The sequence below is a fragment of the Anopheles arabiensis genome, chromosome 2, assembly GCF_016920715.1.
Source record: "Anopheles arabiensis isolate DONGOLA chromosome 2, AaraD3, whole genome shotgun sequence".
NCBI classification, from domain to species: Eukaryota; Metazoa; Arthropoda; class Insecta; order Diptera; family Culicidae; genus Anopheles; species Anopheles arabiensis.
The window spans coordinates 101,221,924-101,245,126 of record NC_053517.1 but is presented as its reverse complement, the minus strand read 5'-3'; the positions used below and the strand labels follow the sequence as shown (position 1 = coordinate 101,245,126).

The 23,203-nt window shown below is 47.0% G+C and overlaps 1 protein-coding gene across 12 annotated transcripts in view; it reads left to right on the top strand.

The window, feature by feature from the left end:
* The first annotated feature begins 189 nt into the window (after positions 1 to 189).
* Positions 190 to 23,203, top strand: part of LOC120894998 (formin-binding protein 1-like) — a 64,888-nt gene continuing 41,874 nt past the window's right edge. For 3 of the 12 annotated variants that reach the window (XM_040297952.1, XM_040297948.1, XM_040297941.1), the window contains exons 1-2: positions 191 to 349; positions 1,815 to 2,693. In XM_040297952.1, the coding sequence (XP_040153886.1) occupies positions 2,643 to 2,693 (51 nt within the window). In that variant the 5' untranslated portion in view covers positions 191 to 349; positions 1,815 to 2,642. Of the gene's footprint in view, positions 350 to 813; positions 1,223 to 1,424; positions 1,626 to 1,814; positions 2,694 to 23,203 lie in introns of those variants that run through there. The other 9 variants (XM_040297951.1, XM_040297950.1, XM_040297945.1 and 6 more) reach the window with 5 other exon arrangements.

Below are 23,203 nucleotides of genomic sequence, written 5' to 3'. Positions count from 1 at the left end.
ACCGTTATTCCTGTCTCGCTCTCTACATCGCTCGCTCGATCTCCTTCCGTCCCACAGAGCTTTAGGTAATCCGCGGGGGTGAAGGGAGACAACTCACAGCAGCAAAAGAGAGACGACAAATCATCCGATGGCTGCCGAGTCCCCTGCTCTTTCTAGCCGATGGATTTAGACGCGCTGCTCGGTGTGAGCGCAGCTTGCCCAGCAGCACAGTAGCACGCACACAGTTTCAGACGCCTTTTTCAAAAACTTCGCGAACCTTAAACTGTGTGGATGTGCGTCGTCCGTGCTCTCGAGAGTTTTTGAGCTAAAAGCCTTGCAATTTGCTTCGGTAAAAAGGGATTAACTGCAGGTAAATCCTATACACAGTGGTGATTCAAATTGGAGTGTGTATTGTTTTCGAGGTGGAAAATTCCATTCGCTGCAGCGGTGGGTCAGGAACAAGCTGTGAAGCCTTCTCACTGTGGTGCTGTGTTGTGCTGGGTAGAAGAAAAAGTATAGAAAGAAGACACTTCGCTTCGTTACCTCTTAACCTTACACGGCGTGTGCCGTTGTGTGTGCGCGCGCGTGTGTGTGTGTGTTGTATTTTTATGTTTTATTGCCCCTGTTTGTGGAACTAATTATTCTGCTTTGACAACGATGTTTCGCTCGCTTTTATCAACAATTTATCAACGATGTCAAACGTGTGGCTCTGATGCTGACGGGCTTACGGCAACACGGGTGTGTCCGCGGGTGCTGCTGTGTGCGTAAAGTGTCTAGTGTCGCTAGCTTACCGCCACCCCTGGCTCCTTCTCCGCGGGGTCCGCGCGTCGCCGCGTAAGGGCCTTGTTATCAAGCAACATTTTGTGTTGGACCGTTGTTTTCAACCCCTCCCGATCACGATTGCAACGTTTAACTTGGGCGGTGTGTGTATCTCGGGGCCCCGTGTAAACACGGTTGCTCACCACTTGTTCGATTTGTCCCCGCGATACGGGTGCGAGATGAATCATCCGCTGCTGGAATTCTGCGCGCAGTGCAGTTGTGAATCAGCGGAAGGAAATAGCTGAGAGTGTTCGTTTCGTTTCGTTGCAGTATCTTACTAGCTGCAGTGATAAAGAATTGGTGCAAGTGCAGAGACGTTCGCTGCCAGCTGCATTCCGCAGGGACACGTGAACCTCGTGAAGAAACGTAAAGGCAAAACGTGTAAACGTGTACCCCGCGCTGTGTGCAGAGAGTGGAGGAGAAGGTGGGAGTAGATGAGCGTTGTCGCGCGTGTATGTGTGTGTGTGTTTTGAGAAGGACGAATCGTGTAATTAAACGCACATACACATATACAACCCTACCAGTACAACATTCAAAGAAAAGAAATATTTTTGTGGATTTTTTTTAAATATTTCAAAGAACAAATTGTAGACAGTAATATGCCAGGAACTAAAGTTATGTGCAATGTGTGTTAGAAGCAGCTTTGCCTGAAAACCTGCAGACAACTGAAGAAAACCTGTTCCCAGTGTTCAGAGCGAAAACGGTTCAGAGCAGCGTCACTGTGTGCACGGCGCGCCTTCGTTCTAGAAAAGTCGTTACTATGGCAACGGTGTAAAATGCATTTTCCAATGCTCACCCACAACTAACTGCTGCTACTAAACGTTATGGTAAATTAGCTTACCATTCAACGAACGACAAGTGGATATCTTATCATTAGCCGTGACCGGTTTTTGTTTTCTTTCTTCTGTGGAAAGAGGAAATTACCACAAGTTTGTGTCTGTGTGTGTACACACACACACACACACACACACACACTCACGGTAAATGTTTTTAAATTCCCTTTTTCCCTTTTGCAGCTCCACCGATAGACGGCAACACATCACCACCATCCATACATACACACCTTATCGAAGGGTGCCTTTGGTCCCTTTTTTCGGGTTTCTCCGGCAGCAGTACCGTGTGTGTGTCTGTGTCTCTGTGTACGTGCGTGTGTTGCTGTGTGCATGTTTTTAGCGGTGTGCGCGACTGTGTGTGTGTGCGCTTTGTCCCCAAATGGTGGTGTGAATATTGAGAAGTGCGTCTGATAAGAAAGCTTTTGAAGTTGACGAAGAAAAAAGAGCTCAAGTGGTGCGTGTGCTTGTGTGCATGTTTATGTTCGAGCGGGTTTGCTGTGTATGAGGGTTTGGCTAAAGGAAAAGCGGGAAGGAAGCCTTCTGTGCGGGAGGGCAGGGTGTTCTGTTTCGCCCAATGTGTTGTAGTTCATGATTGTTGTGGGTAGTGTTGTTTTCCGAAATTCATGTGCGACTAGTGTGCCGTGTCGTGATTTTGGGGGCAGTTGCTATGGTGATCACTATAGGTGGTGAAAAGCTGTGTACCGTCGTCAAGCAAAGGGGGAGTGTAATTTTTAAGTGAGCTGCGGTCGGAGAGTAAAACAAACATACCGAGCGCGTACAGTTTCGTCCTGTTTTCCTGCGGGTGCGCAACGACTTACAGCCAACGGACGGGTGGGAAAGACCGCCGCGAACACGGAATACGTTTTGAATCAGCAGCAGGGAAGAAGCGTTTGGCATCTGTTTGAAATAATCGACTAACCGAGGCGCGGGGTTAGTTTAGCCGTGAACAGTAGCAGTACCACCGTAACCAAGCGAAGCACCGGGAAAACAGCGTTCACTATCTTAGCAAACATGGCTGCACAGGAGATGGACAACAGCACGACGTGGGGCAAGGAGTTATGGGTAAGTTGTGGCTTTACTACTTTATGATATCCATTAACAAGGTTTGAGAGTGAATTCAGGTCTTTTCCTATAGTCAAACTGATTTTCAGCATGTTTTAAGCCAACCAAAAGAGTCTGATCAAATCATCTTTTAAATGTAACAAGCAATCGTACCCATAAAGCATAACTAGATTTGGAGATCAAAACTTCATTTTTTTATAATTAAATAGGAATGATTAATTCAATCTTTTCTTGCTCACTTAATTATACATGACCTTGACGTTCAACAGACATCACCACACCCCATCGAGGGCAAAAAGATTCGTTCCAACAACACGTTAGCAAAAATATATACTTCTGCTATTACGATTCCCTGCCCTGGCAAGCAACGCGAGACAGCAAGACAGTTTTGCGAATAAATCAAACCAACACTCCACACTGCGCTCCATGCACAATCTTCCTAACCTCTGATACGCATCTGCAACGGTGACTAACACCGTCGATTGCGACGCAAATTGCAACCCGCCACACACACACACACACACACACGCGCGGTGCATCGTGCAGTGGAATCCAGTTCCACCCGTCGACCTGTCAAACCTTTGCTGGCTGATAGAATTAACCAAAAAAACGTTTTAAACACATTATGATCCGATGCATCCATCGTCCGTATCTTGCTTCTTGCCCTCAAATTATCCTGTTTTAGACACAAAATATGTTTTTGTCCTTATGTGTGTGTGTGTCGCTTGCTCTCTCTTTCTGTAGCATAAAACGAGCACAACAACAACAACAACAGCAAAACATAGCAGCCACGAAGGGAATGGAATGCAAATACGTCCCAACGGCCGCCGCATGGGCTTTTTCGTTTGCCACAAGCGCACCTGTAATAACCTGATTCCGGGCGAACGGCGGCGTTGGTTGCCCGGTGCGGAAGGTTGGTTGGTGCACTTGCGACACACAAACTCACATGGAAACAACAACAAAAAATGTTGCGGCTTTTGTCTGTCGAGCCCCATACACACACACACACACACACACATACACCCGTGACAGGTTCACACACAAGTGGCTCTCTATTCGTCGTTTCGCGAGTTTGCAGCGCAGCAGCGCGTGTTATGCTCTGGCGTTTTGCGGCAATTCACACACACACACACACAGACACTTTGGTTGCATCTGGGTGGAGCGATAGTGTGTTGTCAACGGCCATCACCATCACTACCACACGCACACTAAGTTGTTTTTAGCGCAGCATCCCCGTCTAAACACGGAGCACCGCGGAGTGCAAGGTGTGCCGGTGCGGAATCGCAACCTTCTCGAAAGAAACCCACCCCAAAGGCATGTAAGGGGCAACGCGGGCTGGGGGGGAAGGGGGAGAAGAACTTGTTTAATACTTCCTTTCTGCCAACGTGTCCATCGCTGGCGCTTGGCTGCCTTGTGTAAATCGCTCTTCATCTTGCGCACCACAGCGCAACTACGCGCAAAAAAAAACCCACGGGCGCAATAATGTTGGCGGTACTTGCCTTAAACCTGTGGGCACGGCTTTTCTTTTGTAAAACAATAAATAAACATATTATTGAAGTCGCAACGGAATGGAGGTGGGGGCTTGATGTTGTGTGGGTTCGGAATTTATTGGTTTGGCGGAATGGGTAGAAGAAATGCTTGAATGCGCGCCAGGCAGTGAAGGGAGGTGTGGTGGTAAACAAAGTGTAGTGAAACCTTTCCATGCACAGTTCCGGACGTTTACTGTGTGTTTGTGGGCTTATTATGCGACAATTCTTTCGTCGCTCTCCCCTCCATGTCCATTTCCAACTGGACTTGTGTGCACGTTGTGTAGGCGGCTGGTGACATACTACAACCCTACAAAAGGCGACGGAAGCATAAAGGGGGGGGCGAGCAAAAACATGCTACGAACCCCGCGGGTCATTCACCAATGAAGTTAGTGCTCTGCGAGTTCTTTTCCATCATAATGGGCAACGGCACGATAATATGAAATCGAAACCAGCTCTCCGTTGTTTTTCTCTTTTTCTCCCTTTCGCTCTGTCTAATGCAAACAAACTCTGCCAACAGACCGGAAGTTACCCGACCTGAACCGTTTCGGGGGCGCACACAAAACGGGTGAACACGAGAACTGTGAACTTCTTTGCTTCTCGCTTTAGTTAGCTTCGCGCCCCTCGTTTGGGGGTTTTGTTTTTGCTGCTGCTGCTGCTCCTGCCGCTCCTGCCGACGACCTTTCAATCCGGCGGGTCGGGTGGGCACACGGGGCTCGTAACTGTAATGCATTGATTCCGGACGCTGCATGACGCGAAACTGGAGTGGCTTCCCCGTAAGCGCAAACATGCGACAGAGTAGGCCTTGCTCTGGAGGGCGCGCTGCGCTGGATTGACATCATTATGGGGCAAACCTGGGCTTTCGTTCGTCGGCTGACAAATGGCAGTAGGCCCGAAGGTAGTAGCGGTTGTTATTAGCGACGTTAGTGACGCGTGTCTGTAGCGTGTGCGGGATCTTGTAATTGTTCCTATAGTTTTGGGGTAATTTTTAATATCCGTTCGTGTGTGGAGCTTTTGTGGAGTTGTGGCAGGGAGTTGTGTTGAATTGAAGAAGTGAGATGTATTCCTTGTAATACGCTACCTCAGATATACCGTCCATAGAATCTTCAATGTCTTTGAGGAGATATTTTAGAGATCCCAAGTCCTCCAGGTCCTAAAGCGCAGAATAAGTTCGGAATACTTTGAAAATATGATGGTTATGGGGTAGGTCATTCCTAGAAATTCAAGACACTTACACGTTAAACATTCCGGTACCTTAACCTAGACTGACTTCTCCAACTTAAACATCAATCCTATTCCTTGTTGTATGATTTTCAGTAATTCTGAGATGTAAATGACCTCCAAAAGAAACATCTCTGCGATATCTTGTTCATATTTCCCAAGGCATCAAAATCCTGAATTCTCCAATTCCAAGACATAACTCATCTATAGACTTTGGGACTCAAAGACTGTGAAGTTGGTGTATCTTAAACATTCCCAATATTACCCGTGTGTTTCCTGTTAATTCTTCAATGTTATCTCTGTGCACGAGTTTGCACAACCAACCTTCACTATCGCACCACAAATCAATGCACAAAAGAAATTCTTATCTTTCCAAAAGTCCTGCTTCTACACACACACGCCCAAACCCGAGACGATAACTGGGCGAAGATAAAAACATCTAGACCCACCCAATAGGAGAATGTAAAAAGCTGAACGAAGAATGAGATAAAGCTTGATTGTGATAGGAAGCAGGGCTCTGCGTGTAAGGTTGGGTTGGTGTGGCTGGCCGGTCGATTGTTTGTCTATTTTTAAGCATTGAGGTCAATCTCTTGAAATGTTGACTAATGTTGGCCGCGGTCCAAATTATACGTTCACCCTAGTTTATCATCCCGAAACACTTTTGAACGATAGAAATTATATGCAGCAAAATTCTGTCCACTGTATTTTGTGTTGCGCCTTATACATGGATGAGCTAAATGGCGTAAATGCTGGTTGCAGGATTTTGAGATGCGAGATTTGATGTGAGCAATTTTGAACAGTTCTGATTTGCTTGCTCAATGTTTTTGTAAACAATACTCACCTATCAGCTATCACCAGATAATGGTATCTCTTTAAGTTAGAATTGCCTGGTAGCAATGGTGTATCTTATCTGTTCCGCCAAATGTACACCATAGCTGACGCAATATGTCCCACACTTTGTACATATCGAAGCGAAGATCTTCGACCGAATCTTCAAAACATTGTCGTTGGCGGCTCTTTTGAACAAGTGGCTCGCTCTACAAAATTCTGGACAGGTTTCAGGTTGGTTTCTTTCGTTGGAAAACGCGTATACAAGCACATACTGCTGCTGTAATTGTTAGAAGTGCTCGTATATTCTCGGGGCTCGTGTTCTTTGTGTGTTAGAAATAGCCACCTTCGTCTGATAATGCCATCAAGTTTAAAGGCTATTGCAAACTCTTACCTAGCATCTAGCGTGATGGATTTGCAGGCGGAGCCGAACGTCTAGTGGTTGTTGTTGTTGTTGTTGTTGTTGTAGTTGCTGCTGATGATCTCCAAGATCATCGGTAGCGGCGTTCCGAGCTCCTCCTGCTGGCTGCTGCACTGCGCTTAACCCCACATCCAGTTGTTGTTGAAGTTGTTATTCTGGTTGTTCTGGCCACAGCCGAATGCACCCGGCGGGCATGGGTCGGGGCGACACTGCACGCTCGGATCGCAGCAAGCCTGGAACGGCCAGTCGCAGATCTGCTTGGCGGCATTGAAGTGCAGCCCAGCGGGGCACTGCATCGGGCAGGCACGTCCAGCGATACACTTGGCATACACGCCACAGCTCGGTCCGGGCAGGAGCGTCGGCTTCGAGCCGTCGAACATCGGGCAACGGTTGTCTACAGGGCAGTTGTTGGCGCAGATGCCTCCACCGCTGCACGGGGGCTGTGGTGGTGGTGGCGGTGGTGGAGGTGGTGGGGGTGGTGGATAGATCGGACCGCCACCGCCTCCGCAGTCACCGCTGGGTCCGCACGGGTCCGGGCGGCACTCAACGTTCGGGTCGCAGCAAGCCTGGAACGGCCAGTCGCAGATCTGCTTGGCGGCGTTGAAGTGCAGTCCAGCGGGGCACTGCATCGGGCAGGCACGTCCAGCGATACACTTGGCGTACACGCCGCAGTTCGGGCCGGGCAGGAGCGTCGGCTTCAAGCCGTCAAACATCGGGCAACGGTTGTCTACGGGGCAGTTGATGGCACAGATGCCTCCACCGCTGCACGGGGGCTGCGGTGGTGGTGGCGGTGGTGGAGGTGGTGGGGGTGGTGGAACGATCGGACCGCCACCGCCTCCGCAGTCACCGCTGGGTCCGCACGGATCCGGACGGCACTCAATGTTCGGGTCGCAACAGGCACGGTGCGGCCAGTCGCACGCCTGCTCGCGGGCATTGAAGTGGGTACCGCCCGGGCAGAGGGTCTCGCAGGCGCGGCCACTTTCGCACTTGTAGAAACGGTCGCAGGTCGGGCCCGGAAGCAGGACCGGCTTGGCCGGGTTGTAGATCGGGCAGCGCGAGTTCAGCACGCAGTTGATCAGGCAGGGCGTGGTGCCCGAGCACGGTGGGTTCTGGAACACCGAGTACGCCTGGGAGGCCGTCACGAGGACAGCCAACACGAGTAAACTTCTCATTTGCGAGCAGCTGGGTTGGGTCGATTTCCACGCTAGAAGTCTGTGCTGCTAGGTCGTCGTACACTGGTCGACGAAAAACTGATGCCTTACTGTCACCCTGGTAAGGTCTTTTATACAACCCGATTCTTCGATGGGGGGTCGCACTTTCTATTTCAAGCATTGGACAATGTACGGGGGGGACATTTTGGACATCTTCACCAGAACCTCTTCGCTGATAAGGTGGTTGAGTTTTCTTTTTTGCAAAATTGAAGCATTCCAAGAGCAGCTGTGTTGTGCCTTCGTACGATGCTCCCGGCTATCAAATCAAACAGCCAAAGATCGCTATCGTACATTGTAGCTTGCTCTGTGATAGTAGCAAACGTGTGTGGTCCGACTAGGAACTTCCAACTTACGGAATCGATAACAGCACTATCATGTGCAATGTATCTTTGGTGCTCGCATTGGAGCTCTTGGACCTTCAATCAATCTAGCCGGAACTTGTACGGGTTGCTGGTATTTCGCGTTCGCGACCACCAAGGTTCCGCGTTTCCAGGTGTTGGCAAAAATGTTGCCAATCAGTCTCCCTTTCTGCACAGAGTGCGGGAGTAACACTCCCGATATGCTGACCTTCTCAATACGATGAACGATGTATGTGTATGTTACCTTACACACACACACACACACACCTCCCCATCGTTAGCGCAAGTAGTTCCAGGAAAACTTGATAATAGAATTGCGTGGAATTCCTCTTCGGTCTTCGGTGACATGATCGGGTAGGTTGAAGTAGCGAAAATTGATTACTTTCGAGCATCTAATCACGGTGAAATATCAAATACTTTCCATCAGTGCGTGTTTCGTAGTTATGTCATTGGCCCTCCCGATGAATTCCTCATTTCGATAGTGCTCGATGTCGTTGGATATCTTGAATTATATTATTGCTGAAATTGGATAGCAGCAGTAAGACATCTTCTAGACGATTCCATTTGGTATTGGATGTTATGTAGGCTTCCGGTATGCATTATTTTAACTTGAAATGAGGTGAAAGAGGTACATTATTGCACAAAAGAACGTTGTACAATCAGGACACTGACAAGCCTTTTCATCAAATCTGTCAGAATGTAAGCTACAAACCTTTAGGGCCTACTTTTCTGCCGTCTTTCTGTGTTGGTGCAGAGTTTACAAGACTTGTGCAGCATAAATAATTGCCAGCGACGCTGTCAAGGATTGAAAAGTTCTCGATTTTGCATAAACACTAGCTGACATGTTGTCATCAGTTTTGCTTTTCATTATGTCACGACCCATTTCTTCGTTTGGTGCTAAGGTTCTAACGTGTTTGCAACTATGCAAAAGGAAAGGAAATGACGAAGTGAACTCAACGAGCGCACTCGAGAAAGTTTTCTATCCTTTTAGGCCCGAAGCTTGTGTTGAGAATACATTGGGACGTCTTTGAAAGTTCTTCGTCTTGAAAGTGCCTTTCTGTTGTCGCCAGTTGCACAAACATTTCCTCCTCACTCCAATCGGTCGGCTCGTCCCCAGTGTGGCGCGGGACCTTGGATTCAGGCGTGTCTCATTCGATCGTAAATAATTCTCCCTACGCGCGTTGGATGTGATCGAACGCCATCAGACGTCTTCCTGCCTTTCTTCGTTGTACGGATCTGGTGGTGGAGAAAATTCAAGGCAGCAGAGTTGCCAGCCAAGCCAGCAAAACAACAAATGCGTTAAGCGCAAGTGATCATGAGCAAACATAACAACAGAGGAACCCACCCAAGTCAGTTTTAGAGAGCCTCAAAGGCCCAAATGGCAACCACTCTGTCGGGCACAGCACACTGTCCGAAGTGAAGAAAATCGCTCAACCGTACCACGGCCGAGTGCGAAATGTCCGGGCATAAATGAGCAAGAGGCAGGCAACAAAAAATGGAAACGACGAATCGACAGCGAGCAGACAAACAGAAACAGAAACCCAGCCAGCAGTGTGTGAGGCTTTCCTTCTGCGGCCGACTGTTTTCGCTTCACGGTGCGCTTGGGAAAAAAGAAGTTAGCTTTTCCTCGTGTCGCATCCGGCTGCCTTCCCCCGTGCGCCACTGTGGGTGGCTGGGTGTGATAAATCATGCATGCAGGTTGAGCTAAAACAATGCGAGACTCTCACAAATCTTAAGCCTTCCATCTTGGGAGCGGGCAGTAGAGGTGTAGTAGAGGGAAGTCACTCAGTCTGCTGGTCAATGTTGGCAGCATCGCTTCTAAATGGCCATCCGTAAATGGTGGACCATTTGGTTGTACAGACCACCCAGCTAGTATTCTAGATATCCCAGCAGTATAGTAGAAGCTTACCATAGAAATGGAAGTATGTTGAAGCAATGCTCTACTCTGCCATCATCGTCTCTAATGATGTTGGAACCTACATATGAACTCTATCGCTTCGGATTGGCTCATAACAAGCCAAGCAACAAATCCCCGAACGGCGCACATTCAAACAGCACCCCCGCAGCAACGTCCGGTAATGAAGTCACTTTCCGGCCCTGCTGTGGGTGGGTTGGTGCCTGTGTTTCAATTTCCCGAAGGCACTGTTCCATTTCGCTGACTTCACATGCCAATCCTCACCTCCCCAATCGCTAAGCCTGCCCATTTTTGGGCAGAGGCGCAGAGGCTTTACTGCCTGGTCCACAAACAACAAGCCATCCGAGCTCTCTGCTGTCATCTTACCCGGCTTCGCGAATCTTTTGACCTCATTGACACTTTTTTCGTAAAATATTCATCCCAAATCACCGCTCTATACAACGTCCAACAGTATCCGTCAAGCGATGATGGACCGTGGAGGTGGAATGTTTTGTACTCCTTCTTAAATTCCGCCCCGAATCCAAACTATCGCCAGGTCTGGGTGGAGTTATCCGTCTTGGCGACTTTTACTTCGTCTGCCTGGCTTTACTTCCCTTTGCTCCAATCTGGCTTGATGGTGTCGCGGTGTGTATCCTTCCGAAACAGGGGGCAAACAACCCTGCCCGGCTTGGTTGGTGATATCGACACACCGGACCTTTCTTCGCCGGCAGTTTGCCAATTTGCGGCTCGTTGTTTAATGTACTGCAAAATGTGGTTCGAAAGTTGTCCGGCTTTCGCGGGTCGCAACTCCCTCCTCAACTCACCGCTGCTCCTATTCGTTTGCAGGGAGTTTCCCTCTCTGGACGATAGATGTAGTGCAGGAGAGACGATGGGCAGACTTAGTAGGGCGCTTTGTGGAATGTTTTGTTGGAGGAACGGGTAGACACACGTTGTGTTGCACGTGCTCTTGTGAGGTTAGGTTTCGATTGCAGCTGTCAGGTGTATCAAGCGTGACAGTATGGAGTCTGTCTAGAATCTCTGGATAAAATCTGGAAATATGTTCAGATCATCTTGTTTAAAAACTTCTGAATTCTGAATTCTCACATCTTCAACTTCAAGGTTTTAGTCTCATTTAATGTACATCATTAATCTTCCCAAGGAATATGTTTGACATCCGGCTTCAACTTAATATCTCTTTGTGTTACTTAATATCAACTTTCGTTTCACGCAGAACCGATTTTTCATAGTTGCGCTGGTTAGTTTCATCCTTTGAAGAGTTTCTCGTGTGGGTAGAGTTTTGTTAGATTCTAAGCGCACAAGTTCTAAGGTCAAAAGGTATCACACACTCACACTGCCGTCAAACGTTCCAGAAGAGTTACAACAACAACAGGGACCTAAGGAAATTAAAACCTCGCTTAGTTTCTTCGCGGTCGTCCTCCACGACGGTTCCAAAGCACCATCGGGGTCGGATTACACAAACCCTATCGGTCGGAAGCAACCCCACCGACCGACCGTTTGCCGGTTTATTTAAACGGCGTTGGATTTAGCGTTGTTTGTGTGTGTGTGTGTGTCTGTTATTGTTTTTTCCTCTTCCAAAACGCCTTCGCAACCGTGTACTGTTTACCCTTATATTTCCACTGCATCTTTCGTTAGCAGTCGGTTGCTTGCGTTGGAAAAGTGGCTGTTTGCTGCTTACACGGACGCGAAGATGCGTGCTTGTTGTTGTTGTTGTGGCCATTGGTGGTTCGTTAGTGTGTGTTGAGGCTCCCCCATTTCCCGTACACCGTTGCCCGATATGCTTGTGTATGTATTGATGTTGTTGATGTTTCCTGCTGCCTGCCGCCAACTTGACCAAAACCCACACCACAGACGACGCTTGTGCATTGTGCGTTCGTAAGCGTTTATGCAAAAAAGCCTTTTGATGGATTACCTCCTGCTTGGTGTATGTGTGCACACCCACCCACACACAAACACATCGATGACCGATCAAATCATCCCTCCGCAACATCTAATGGGGGGGGGGGTAAGGGTACGGCTATTTTGTAACAAACTGCATACAATCCATCGTGTGCACCAATTTAAATGCCCGGAAAACGGATGCGGTTTGGAAAGGGCAGCGAGGCACGGCAGTCACAGGTCTTCTGTTTGTGAACGCAAACCCTTTTTCCTGCCAGTGTGTTGCCATAACAACGCTCATCAAAGCATCGGCAATCGATCGACTTCAATTTGGCCTTTGCTGTTGCTGCTGCTGCTGTTGCTACACTTCCTTCTTCAATCATGTGGAAGAAGCGCAATTCAAAGATTGAATCCACATGGTTTCGGTGCTCTCGCAACCATAGAGCTCCCCGATACAATTGCTAGTATTAATAGCTTTCCAACGTGTGGTCTGCTGGCCGTTGACCTCTGTCTCTCTCTTTCTGGGAAGCCAGGTTTAGCCATCAAAAGCCAGGTTGAAAAGGCCAAGGATGATGCCTTTTCAACACCCATCGCGAGGGGTAATTCGTTTTATTTTGGAGGCAATGTGTACAAACCGAAACCGAATAAAATGCGTTTATGTTTACATTACAGAAAATCAAAAAAAAAAGCTAAACACACAACCCTTGCCACCACCAACACAAACAGCGGCCGACGAACATAATTCGGTCGAAAGGCCACACGGTGTCGTCTCTGCTGTTAGGTCCAGAGTTCCAGGCTCGGATGATTCGATCCTCAAAACTGATCTTGGGTGAGATCAACAACAACTGCACGTTTGCTGTGTGAGCTAGCCAATGTTTCTTGTTACGCCATCTTCACCAATACCCTGGGAGAGACTGTAGACAGTGTCACGACGGTGGCGACGAACCCATCTTAACTCTACCGGCGTTTGCAGTTTCTCACGTGTTGCATTGGGGTTTTTTTTTGCAAACGTCTGCCACAGACACTTTACCCTTTTAAGTTGGCAATAATCCTTACTTGTAGCTTTCTTTCAACGCAGGGCTGTCTCCCACACATACAAAATCACGGTTATGTAGGACCCGCTCTGGTTGTATAACACCTATTGGGCTTCTTTCGGCCGTGGGAGTGTGAAGACTGCTAGACCCAGACCTCGGTTGGTGCCTTGCAGTGCGGTACTGTCTGTGCTTTCTATCGCACTATTTGTAACAGCCTGTACAAGCATAACTTAAATCAATATAGCAAGGCAACTTTCAAGCTGGAAAACAAACAGAGACACTCGCAAAACCGATTAATGCACTCTAGACGCTGTCGACGGACGAATTTTTCGATGTGACAAATTGCTTGCGACAGCGAAATATTATTGATCATCTCTCTCTCTCTCCATGGAAACTTCATCTCCGTGCCCCCGGGGTCGATCAAAAATGTGTTCGAACGCGGGTGCATACACGCTGCTGCTAGCCTTATCGATTTATGATGCGCTCCAGCTGTGTGAGCTCACCACCCCCACATCAGTCACGACGACGACGATGATGATGATGATGATGATGATGATAGAATAAGCGGGCAGAGCGCTCGGGCTCGAAAATGGATAACCGTGTGCATTATAGGCATTTAATATGCCGCCAACATAATCCGATTTTGTCGTCATCATCGTCGTCGGTGTGTACGCCTTTCGGCGTCTGTCTAGCGCGGCGGCGGTGGTGGGCGAAAGTAGCACCGTTTGGACGTGATTTTCATGGCTCAAATTAGTCGGGCCCATCAATTCAATGCTGCCGATTTTATGCATCACGCGTGTGTGTGTGGTAGGAGGTTTCGAAACACACACTGAAATTAATGAAACCTGCTGCGGCGCGTAGTTACACAGGGGAGATTAAAGTGAACGTGTTTCCTTATTGTATATTGGAAGGTATTTTTAAAGTGAAAAAATGAACAAGTCCGGGTGTTAAAAGGCATTTATACCTATTATGGGTATAATCCCTTACAATCGGGCTCACTAATACGGGTTCCATTGCTTCCAGTATACCAGCACCACATCGTAATTGTAAACATCTGGAGATCACGGCTCTGTAGATGACAGTTGATGGATTATCCCTTGCCGTTTGCTTTCATTTGGTCCAGCCAGCTCTCCCAGCAGACCAGACCGGAGGCCTCTCTGTACCTGCGTAATGTGTTATTGATTTGCAATTTTCGCAATTTTCCAAAAACCAACGTTGTTCCAACGTCTCTTCGCCAATGATGGCCATTTGCTGCTGGCGCGGTCCCACTGTCAACCGGACCGGGGTATGATTTATAGCCATTTGTTGGCCATTCCAATTCCAAGCCGTTTCATCTAGCGCGCACGTTTAACGGCAATGTTTGAAATATCATCACGAAGTGCCCAGTTCGTGAAGAAATGGTTTCGATTTCACAAAACTTTAAAGTTTAATCATACCCAGCTGCTCACTTGATTTGTTATGGATGCCGCCGATACCGAATTTTCACACCGTTGGTTGCAAATGTGATTAACCATTTTCGACACGTTTTTCACGCGCGATGCGATGCGTGCGCCGACGACACCCGAAACTTTCATTCGGCCAGTTAAAGCATCTTTATCGGACCGGCGTCTATTTTTCACGTGGGCCTTGGTGTGTCCTCTCTCTCTCTCTCTCTTGTCCAAATAATTATGTTTATTTATGTTTCTTTTCTTTTACGTGAGAAATTGTACCGCCGTGTTTGATATGGGTTTATTTTTTGTTGCGAGGGACGGAAGTGTACTGCTTTTTTTTTCGGAGGGGCCACTGCGTTGCTTTGGAAAACCCCCCTCGCGCGCTGGTGAAAGCTCTCTTTCATACTTAAGCGCACGTGCTCTTGCGCGCGCAAACTACCTTTTGTTGTCGCGCAAGAAAATTCGACCAGTTTTAAATTAAGCGGTGTCCGATTTAGCCGGCGCTTCGGCGCTTGCAGTGGTGGGTGGGTGGTTGTAGCACGTATACGGGCCGGATTTTACTCATTGCAGTTTTGAGCCCAAGCTTCATTGGTAGATGTAGAAGGGGGAGAGCGAGTTAGCGGGTAAAAATTAGTACACAGGGCTGTAATGAGTCCAATTGTGTCGCGCCTTACTCTCTGGCAGGTTTATTCGTCTTCTAACGCGAACGCGTTGGGAATTGAAATTGAAGCGTTTTAATTGTGTGCAGGAGAAATCGACAGCTCTTGGTGAAGCGTTATTAAATGTAGTTTTTTTGTCTTTATTTCTTTGGTGTCATTTCGCATTTCATTTCAATGATCTATTGTTGCAAGTAGTACTGATGTTGACGATTTTATGGTTTTATGCTTTATTGCTATTATTTCTTATCTTTACTTTTGCGATTTGACAGTAAATTAGGTATAATTTGACAGTTTTTAGTTGTGCAATTGAAGAAAGTTGATATTTTTTTACATGTTTTACACGAAACCGTGCGAAAAATGGATAATATTTTAATTTGTAAGAAAACAAAAACAGTGAAAAAGGAGCAAATATAAAAAATAAAAATAAGGAACTTGTAATTTGATGGGAAAACAAAATATTCTGATATTACATTTATTACTTCTTTCATGGCAAAAGTGCATGCATTATACGTGCATTTTATTTATGACTTTTATTTATTATTCTCTTAACGTCATAAAAATTGCATAAAAGTAATAATAATGCTCCTCCTACACATCATCACTTCTGTATCATTTAATTCATTTCCTTCCACTCGCTGACATTTGTCGAGAGCGTCACGATTTCGTAATAATGCTGCTCCCGTGCTGCGCCTTCTTCATCACCCCTTTGGCAATCAAATGAGCCCCGGCACGGGCCTTATCGCACAACTGAAGAGAGAGAGAGAGAGTGCTAGAAATCCAAATGAAGTCTACTTATTTCTTATATATCTCGTGTACTCTCTGCTACTCCATTTCCCCGCCGTCAGTGCTTTTATCGTAATTAAATTTCCTCCTTCTAGCCGAACAAAAACTGCCAGCGCCATCGGTACTTCCGTTTTTTCTTGCTTCTTGCCGTTTCCGACCGCCCAGACATCCGGGTGTGTGTGTGTGTATCTTTGTGTGCTTCGGTTGCTGCATTGCTGCCACCGCCGCCACCACAGAGTGCTGCACAGCGGTGCAAAGTTTCGCTAGAGAACGATATACGCGGCGCAGACGAGACGGCCCTTGGGGATTGCAGCTTGACTCAGCGGTCGATGCAGTTTCTGCTCCCGGCAAACCCGTCCGCCTGTTATCTCGACGGCTCGAGACGTCCAGTCTCCCCGCGAGATAGAAAGAGGAAGGGGGTTTGTCGCCGGCGCGACACAGTTATTCGGTGCAGCCCTTTGGCTTCGAGTTGCTGCTTTTTGCTCGCTTTCGGCTTTTAGAACCGCTTCGCGCTACAAGCGCTTTACATCCGGAAAAGGGTTCTCCGGGAAGTGGGTTCCAATTAGTGTGTGTGTGTGTGTCGATGTAAAAAAGAACCGATTGGGAATGAAAAGCGAAAAATCGATCCTTTTTGTGCAATTGGAAACCTTGAAAGCATTTGGAAACTGCACATCTGCAAGCGAAAAATAAAAAAAAAGACGGCTGGCAATAATTATCAACAAAGCCAAGGAACGTGCAACGTGTACGGCTTGCCGATTGGAAGCAAAAATATGGACCACGTTCACCCCTTTTGCCTTGCATAAACAAACCCTTGTTTTGTGGTGCTACTGATTGCTTAAGCAGCGCTCCAATCCAAACCATTTCTGTTGCTGTTTCTGCTCGTTTGGTATTTCCTCTTCCCGTAGCAGTTATTTTGGTGGTGGTGGTGTTGGTGTACATGTGATGTTTAACCGTGAACCGTTTGGGACAGACTTTCGGTGCAGTGCGGAGAGCAGCGAGCGCACACACATGTGGTCGGTCACTCCCGGGGTGGCCCCGGGCCAGTGTGCTGCGCGTGGGCCAGCGCTTGGCTTAACACGCTGCAAGTCAAAGTCATGGACAAACCCCCCAATCGCCGGTTTGACGGTTCTTTCTCGGCGCTCTTGGGCAAAGTCAGCTTGTGAGGGATTTGGCTCGTTGCGAGCCGGAATGTTTTGTTTACAACGGATTGGAAGGATGCAAAATTACTGCCTGCATGTGCGGCCTGAGATTGAAAACACACGCGGGCAATGATGTGTGTACGTGCGCGGAACAGTGGTCAAAATATTGATATTTTCTTTCGAAAGTAGGGCCCACTTCATTTGGGGATGGTGTGGCGTCGCCCCGTGTGTACTCGTCATCCCATCGCAATGTGGTCGTTAATAAATCGAACAAACTGCTGCTGCTGTTGCTACTAGAGGATGTGGCTGTGTGCAATAAAAATATTATCACAACGTTTCACATCACGCATGAGATGACGGGGATGGGTTTGCGTAATCAGTCTTCGGTGTACCAGTTAGCACCTTGCGCACTCACCTTACTCCAGAGGTTTTTTTGCAGGCGGGTGGGCTTTGCGTATAAGATTGGGAAATTATGGACGACCAAAACCATACATTTTTACCTGCAGCGAGCGGGAGAATATGTTTTCTTTGCTCTCATCATCATCACCGTGGATTTGGAGTTGTAGATCCGGATTTCTGGAGCAACGCTCAGAAATACGCCCGTTACACTAAGTGGGTCAATCAATGGGGATGATCGATATGCATTACCCGTCAAACGTTTGAAAATGATGTTTTTTTGGGGTTTATTTTTCTTGTTATGCTTCATTTCGATGAAAGTTTCTTCCCCGTCGTACAATCGTGATGTAACGGGGCTGGTTTGTAATGCGTTTTTTATTTGTTGCTGTGCATGTCTGAGTTCATTGATCGTGGATTAGAGCATTTGGAGGTAAATGAATGAGGCGAGAAGTTTGGCTCCTTGTGGTCTCTCTTTTGATTTCTTATCTGCATTCGATCGAATCAGTTGTTTCTTTGACTCATTCATAACGTGATTATTACACGATTGAGAAAAAGAGGTTATAGGCTATTTTGTAATGCTCTTTAATTTGGGTTACTTCTGCATTCAGATGCTCTGCAGGATACTTTCAAACGGTTTAAACACAGAATCAACTTCTTGGAGGCATACACGAATCTTCAGTGTTATTATATATCGTCAAGCTATCGGCAAGATCTTTAGAACAAGTCGTATATTATTCCTTAGCAATTTAATTTTATTTCTCAACTGTGTTTTCCATTGACCAACAATTTTGATGGAATGCTTCTAGCGCCTTTACGTTTTTCCTTTGTTTTCTATGCATAGTATTAGTACCGTTTTGGCTAGGAACAGTACCGTAAATGTGGTATTTAAATTAACTACGCCTGTCTTTAGCATTAGGCACACGTTTGCCTCCCAGAAATCAGTTACACAACATTCGTAGGTCCGAAAAAAAAACAGACAAAACAAAACCCTTGTTCTCCTCATCTCGCCGAAACATTGATTAGCTGATGTATGCTTTGTTTTTTTTTTTGTATCAGAGCTTTTTCGTCTTCTTTTCCTCCACACAAATCAGGTACAGATGGTTCAGAAGTTGGAAAAAGAGGTGTTTTGTGCGAATGGGAATTTTAACGGAAGTTTTCTGGATCTGTTTTCGATTGCTCCTGCAAAACCTTGTTCACTGCTGTTCTGATTGGAATCGTTTGTTCAACTTGCAAGATCACCTTTTTTTTTTAATTAAACCGGCCCATACATCTGACTCTTTATCTACCTACCAGCAATTACAAAAACCTGCCAAAAGACTTAAATAATTATCTCTGCAGTGAAGGGTTTCTTCCTTCTTTTTTGCTTGTGTGTTTTGAAGCAAGAAGCTCGTTTCGGCCAAACTATTTTGGCTCCGCTCGTTTGTTTGATTTTGGTCGACTTTGTTTTGGCCCTCAGGTGAGTTTTGTTTTCATCCACCCGGGTTCTTGAATCGATTGAGCGACCGAATGCAGAGGATTTTGGCTTTTCCGCGCTGGAGAAGAGGTAAAAATAACCTAACTGTTGCTGTAACGGTGTATAACGCGCGCGCGCGCACGCCGGTAAGACAACTATGTGAAAGAAGGGGTGTGTTGGGAAGAGATTTGTTGATGTTGTTGCTGCTGCTGCTGATGCTTGCATCATCAAGATCACATGCTCGCGTTTTTTTTCCATGGGAAGACGTAGAATGCGACGAGCGATTGGAAGCGACGGTTCTACATTCGGAGTTGGTGGAGCAAAACTTTCTTAATTGTTCTTGCTTTCGCTAACAGCAGGAACGGCGCTCGAACGGGGTTTAGAAGCGTTTGATTCATCAGATAAGAAAGAAGCAGATCATTATTATCTCGTCAGCGCTCCACCCGTACATTGTTTCCTGTGCTACAGTCACTGTCTCTCTGGCCGTGGCATGCCTTCCGATTTACCCACGGAGGACCTGGCTGGAGGACCCCAACTCCCAAGAACGTGCAGTCCCGGTGATGGAACAATTTGAAATAATCACCATTTATGCAAATGCCGCTTTTGCTCTAATCATGCAGCGTTAAAGGCCGTCACAACTTTATATGGTACAAGCGGAATAGTTGACGTTCAGTTTATGGTAGCTGCTGCTGCCGTGTCTGGCTGGACAATTGCAACTTTCTCCATGAAAATCCAACAAACAGAGCATGTGTGTAGCACATTTTAGGTTATTTAGGCCCTATCGTCTAAATGGGAACACAGACATTCTTATGATCCACTTGGAGAACGGTGGTTTCTACTTCGCCTGTGGTTCTCGTTTGATTGAACTAATTAACGCGATTGTTATGTGGACAGGAACGCAAGCGGTCGCGTGTTATACTTGAAATCATATTTCAGGCATTCCGAAGTATCGCGAGTCGCTTCACCAAAGCGTCGTAAAATCTGTGTCTGAGGCGTGTTTTTTTTTTTTTTTGGAATACATTTACATAATAAAAATTAGGCGTCTTTTGTTGCCGCTGACTGGCGAGCAAGGAGCTGGACAATGGGCAAATTCTTGGACGCGTGTTTCTTCAAACCTTTGGAGTTGTGATTTGTACCGGAAAACGTGAATCCTCCTCCAGTGCCGGAAGTGTTCATTTAAGATCCTCTCTTTTTTTGGAGCAGACATATGCTTTGGATTTGCTGAGAACATGACGCTTGGTTTAGTTTATTAGATACACGCACATTTGTGTTGTCTCCTTGTTGTATGATGTCTGCCACTTGCGCTGTGGATTCTGGTAGAGCAACGCACTCCAGAACGTTAAGCTTCATGATCGTCAACGATCACGACAAGATTGGTTGCTTAATTGGTTCAATTATCACCCCTTGCCTTTTGCTTCATGGAGGTGGAAGTTGCGCTCATGCGTAGTGCGGGCGCAGTTCGTTGTACTTTCCCTTTGCTGAATCTGACGTCTGTCTCAGATGTGTATCAAACGCTTTGCGCAAAGGAGTAGCCGTGCCGTTTGTTGGGCTATCTAAGAAGGTTCTTAAGACCAGTGCGAACTTCTTCAGCGGTTCGTTAGAGAAATTGCGGAAAACTCTTGCACCCACCGAATGTTATTCTAACCTCAAAGTAGCAGTGTACCACCTTGAGATTGTGCTGCTCTCTTCACACTTTGTCGAGTGGTGAGGGTCAAAGATTGTCTTTTGTTGCATTAGAAGACGTCCCCGTACACTCGCAACGGCGATGATGATGATGATGATGATGTACACAGCAATAGTAGTAGCACCCGAACTAAGAACGATGATTAATAACCCCGTTACGCGGCGGTTGCTTTAATTAGTCCTCGCCTAATGCATATTTATAGCTACCCGGGTTAGGGGGAAAAGAACGCCATCTTTTGAGTAGCGTTTGGGGCACGCGCACGCACCAAGAACTCAACCTCAGTGGTGGTGGACTGAGGTGAAAAGCGATCTTAGATGAAGTGTAGCGTGTACGGAGAGAGATAGAGAGGCCGCGTGCATTAGATGCTCATGCACTACTATGCCATCGTTGTGTGTGCCCTTGTGTATGCTAATTATTTTCTTGCCCCCTCCCCCCTCACTCCGACAAGCATAAATGCGCAGAATGCGTTGTGGTTTCCGATTTTTTTTTTCGTGTGGTTCTCTGTGGATTGTGTTGAAAATGTTGGAAACATTTTTCACAAACCTTACACAGGCCTGCTTCCCGCACTGCAATTCTGGTGTGGACGGAGGGAAGAAACGGCGGCGATTGAAGAAGAAAAAAGGCTCCATCCATCTTGCCATCTGTTGTTGGGAGCCGTTAGTAGGTAATTTCTTTGTGATGGCGAATGCTTTTTTGTACTCTTCCTTCTCTTCCACCGTTCTGATTGAGGAATTGAAGATGACGCCCCGTAGTCGGGTGGGAGCGGAAAAACTAATCCCATCGAAACTCCGTACGGTATATCTGGCGGTCTGGTATAAGCTCTGGCGTGTTGCGAGGGCGCCAGACAGCCTGGCCAAGCTATTGAGCATAGGGTAGCGATAAAACTAAGGTGCTAAAATACACAAACAAAACACAGTACCGGAGCCAAGTCTCCCGATTTGGAGAATAGTTGTGTTCTACGGAAATAGCAGCAGCGCCCAACATTTCTTACATGGCGTCTTCTGGGTAGACATTAAACTTGGCGTGCGAGGCATGGTAAAGATGGATCGTGGACAAGCTCTCCGAGGGGTGTCTGGTTTTTTTGGGTAGTCATCGGTGATGTTAGAAGATTCCCACACATCTTCTAGACACCTCAAATGTCTAGAACTACTCCTCCTCGATACACGTGATCATTTGTCAGCAGAAACCTTGAAGAAGAGGCATTGATGGAACAGGGAAAGAAAGCGAATGCGGTTCTGGCTCCTTGGGGTTGGGCCTACTGGTTACCGAGCTGTGGGAGCACTTGAAGATGTCAGGATCTTCTTCATTGGAGCTCGGAATGATGGATTATCGTGTGCCAGTGTGTAGGTATTTTAAAACAGACACATTGACATTGATATAGTTACTCCAGCTGAAAGAGCAACGAGAAGTACTGATTACTTTCTGTGTACTTTGGACGTGGCGTTCAGTTGTGCCCGAAATTAGTTTCTCTTTAAAAATATCCCTCAAGAGATATTCGATATCCCTTTTCCAATCCAACTACCGATAATAACACGCTTTTCGTGCGGAACCGTCAGGCTGCGCAATGCGCACAAAAAGCGTGCAATACGACTCGGTAAACAAAGCGTGCGAATATATCCCGTGCATCATGATGTGAGATTACTCTCGCAGCGAGTCGAGTCTCCTTTAGTTTTTGTTCGTGTTTCGTGTTGTATGCAGCGAGGATCACCTGGGGAGGGCTGCTGGCTAAAAGAGGGGTGGGTCCGGTTCATGTCCGTGCTGCATGCCAACGTCATGCCTGACTAACCGAGTTCAGTGAAACGATTTGACCCAGATTCAACGCTAACTCTTACCGCCAACGTCGTCAGTGGCCTACCGGACATTTCATCTCGGGCTGCAGGAGAGTGAGTGAGATCCGGTGTTGCGTTGTCGGTGGGGTTTTTTTTGTGCCTCATGGTGCTTTTTTCTCTCTTTTCGTCTGCATTCCTCGAACGTATCGCGACGTAGGGCTTGCATATGATGCTTTATGAACATCCACCGGTGTTGTATTCAATTTATCGAAGCCAAGGCCAGTTATGGCAGTAGGGTTAACAGCAAGATCCTTCATCATCTCCATCGTCCCTGTAGACATCCGTGACTAACTGTTTGGTTTTCTTTCTCATTTCAGGTAAGTCAATATGGCTGGAATGCGCACTTGCATCATTGGAAGGGAACAGCAAGCTATTCGACAACTTCAACCATGTGAAGGAGAATTCAGACATCTTACATCTACATCAAAATTACATATCTACCTCCAAGGAAATGAGTTTTAATTCTTGTTTTCATTCGCTAGATATCAAGCGTCTTAGCACAGTACCCAAGCAATCGTTGAAATCGCTCCCACAGCACAGAGAGCAAAGTTGGGGAATAGGCTGAGACCTAAACACCCGACCCATTCTACGTGAAATGTTACCAAGTAGTAGAGCGTCGCTGCCGCTGCATTATTGTACCCAAACCCGTTTCGAAAGGTGCCGTTAGCCTTCGCATTTCGAGCAGCAAGTGGAATGTCCAGTTCCACCGTCTAATGCCTTAATTCTTGGACGCACACGGGACCCATG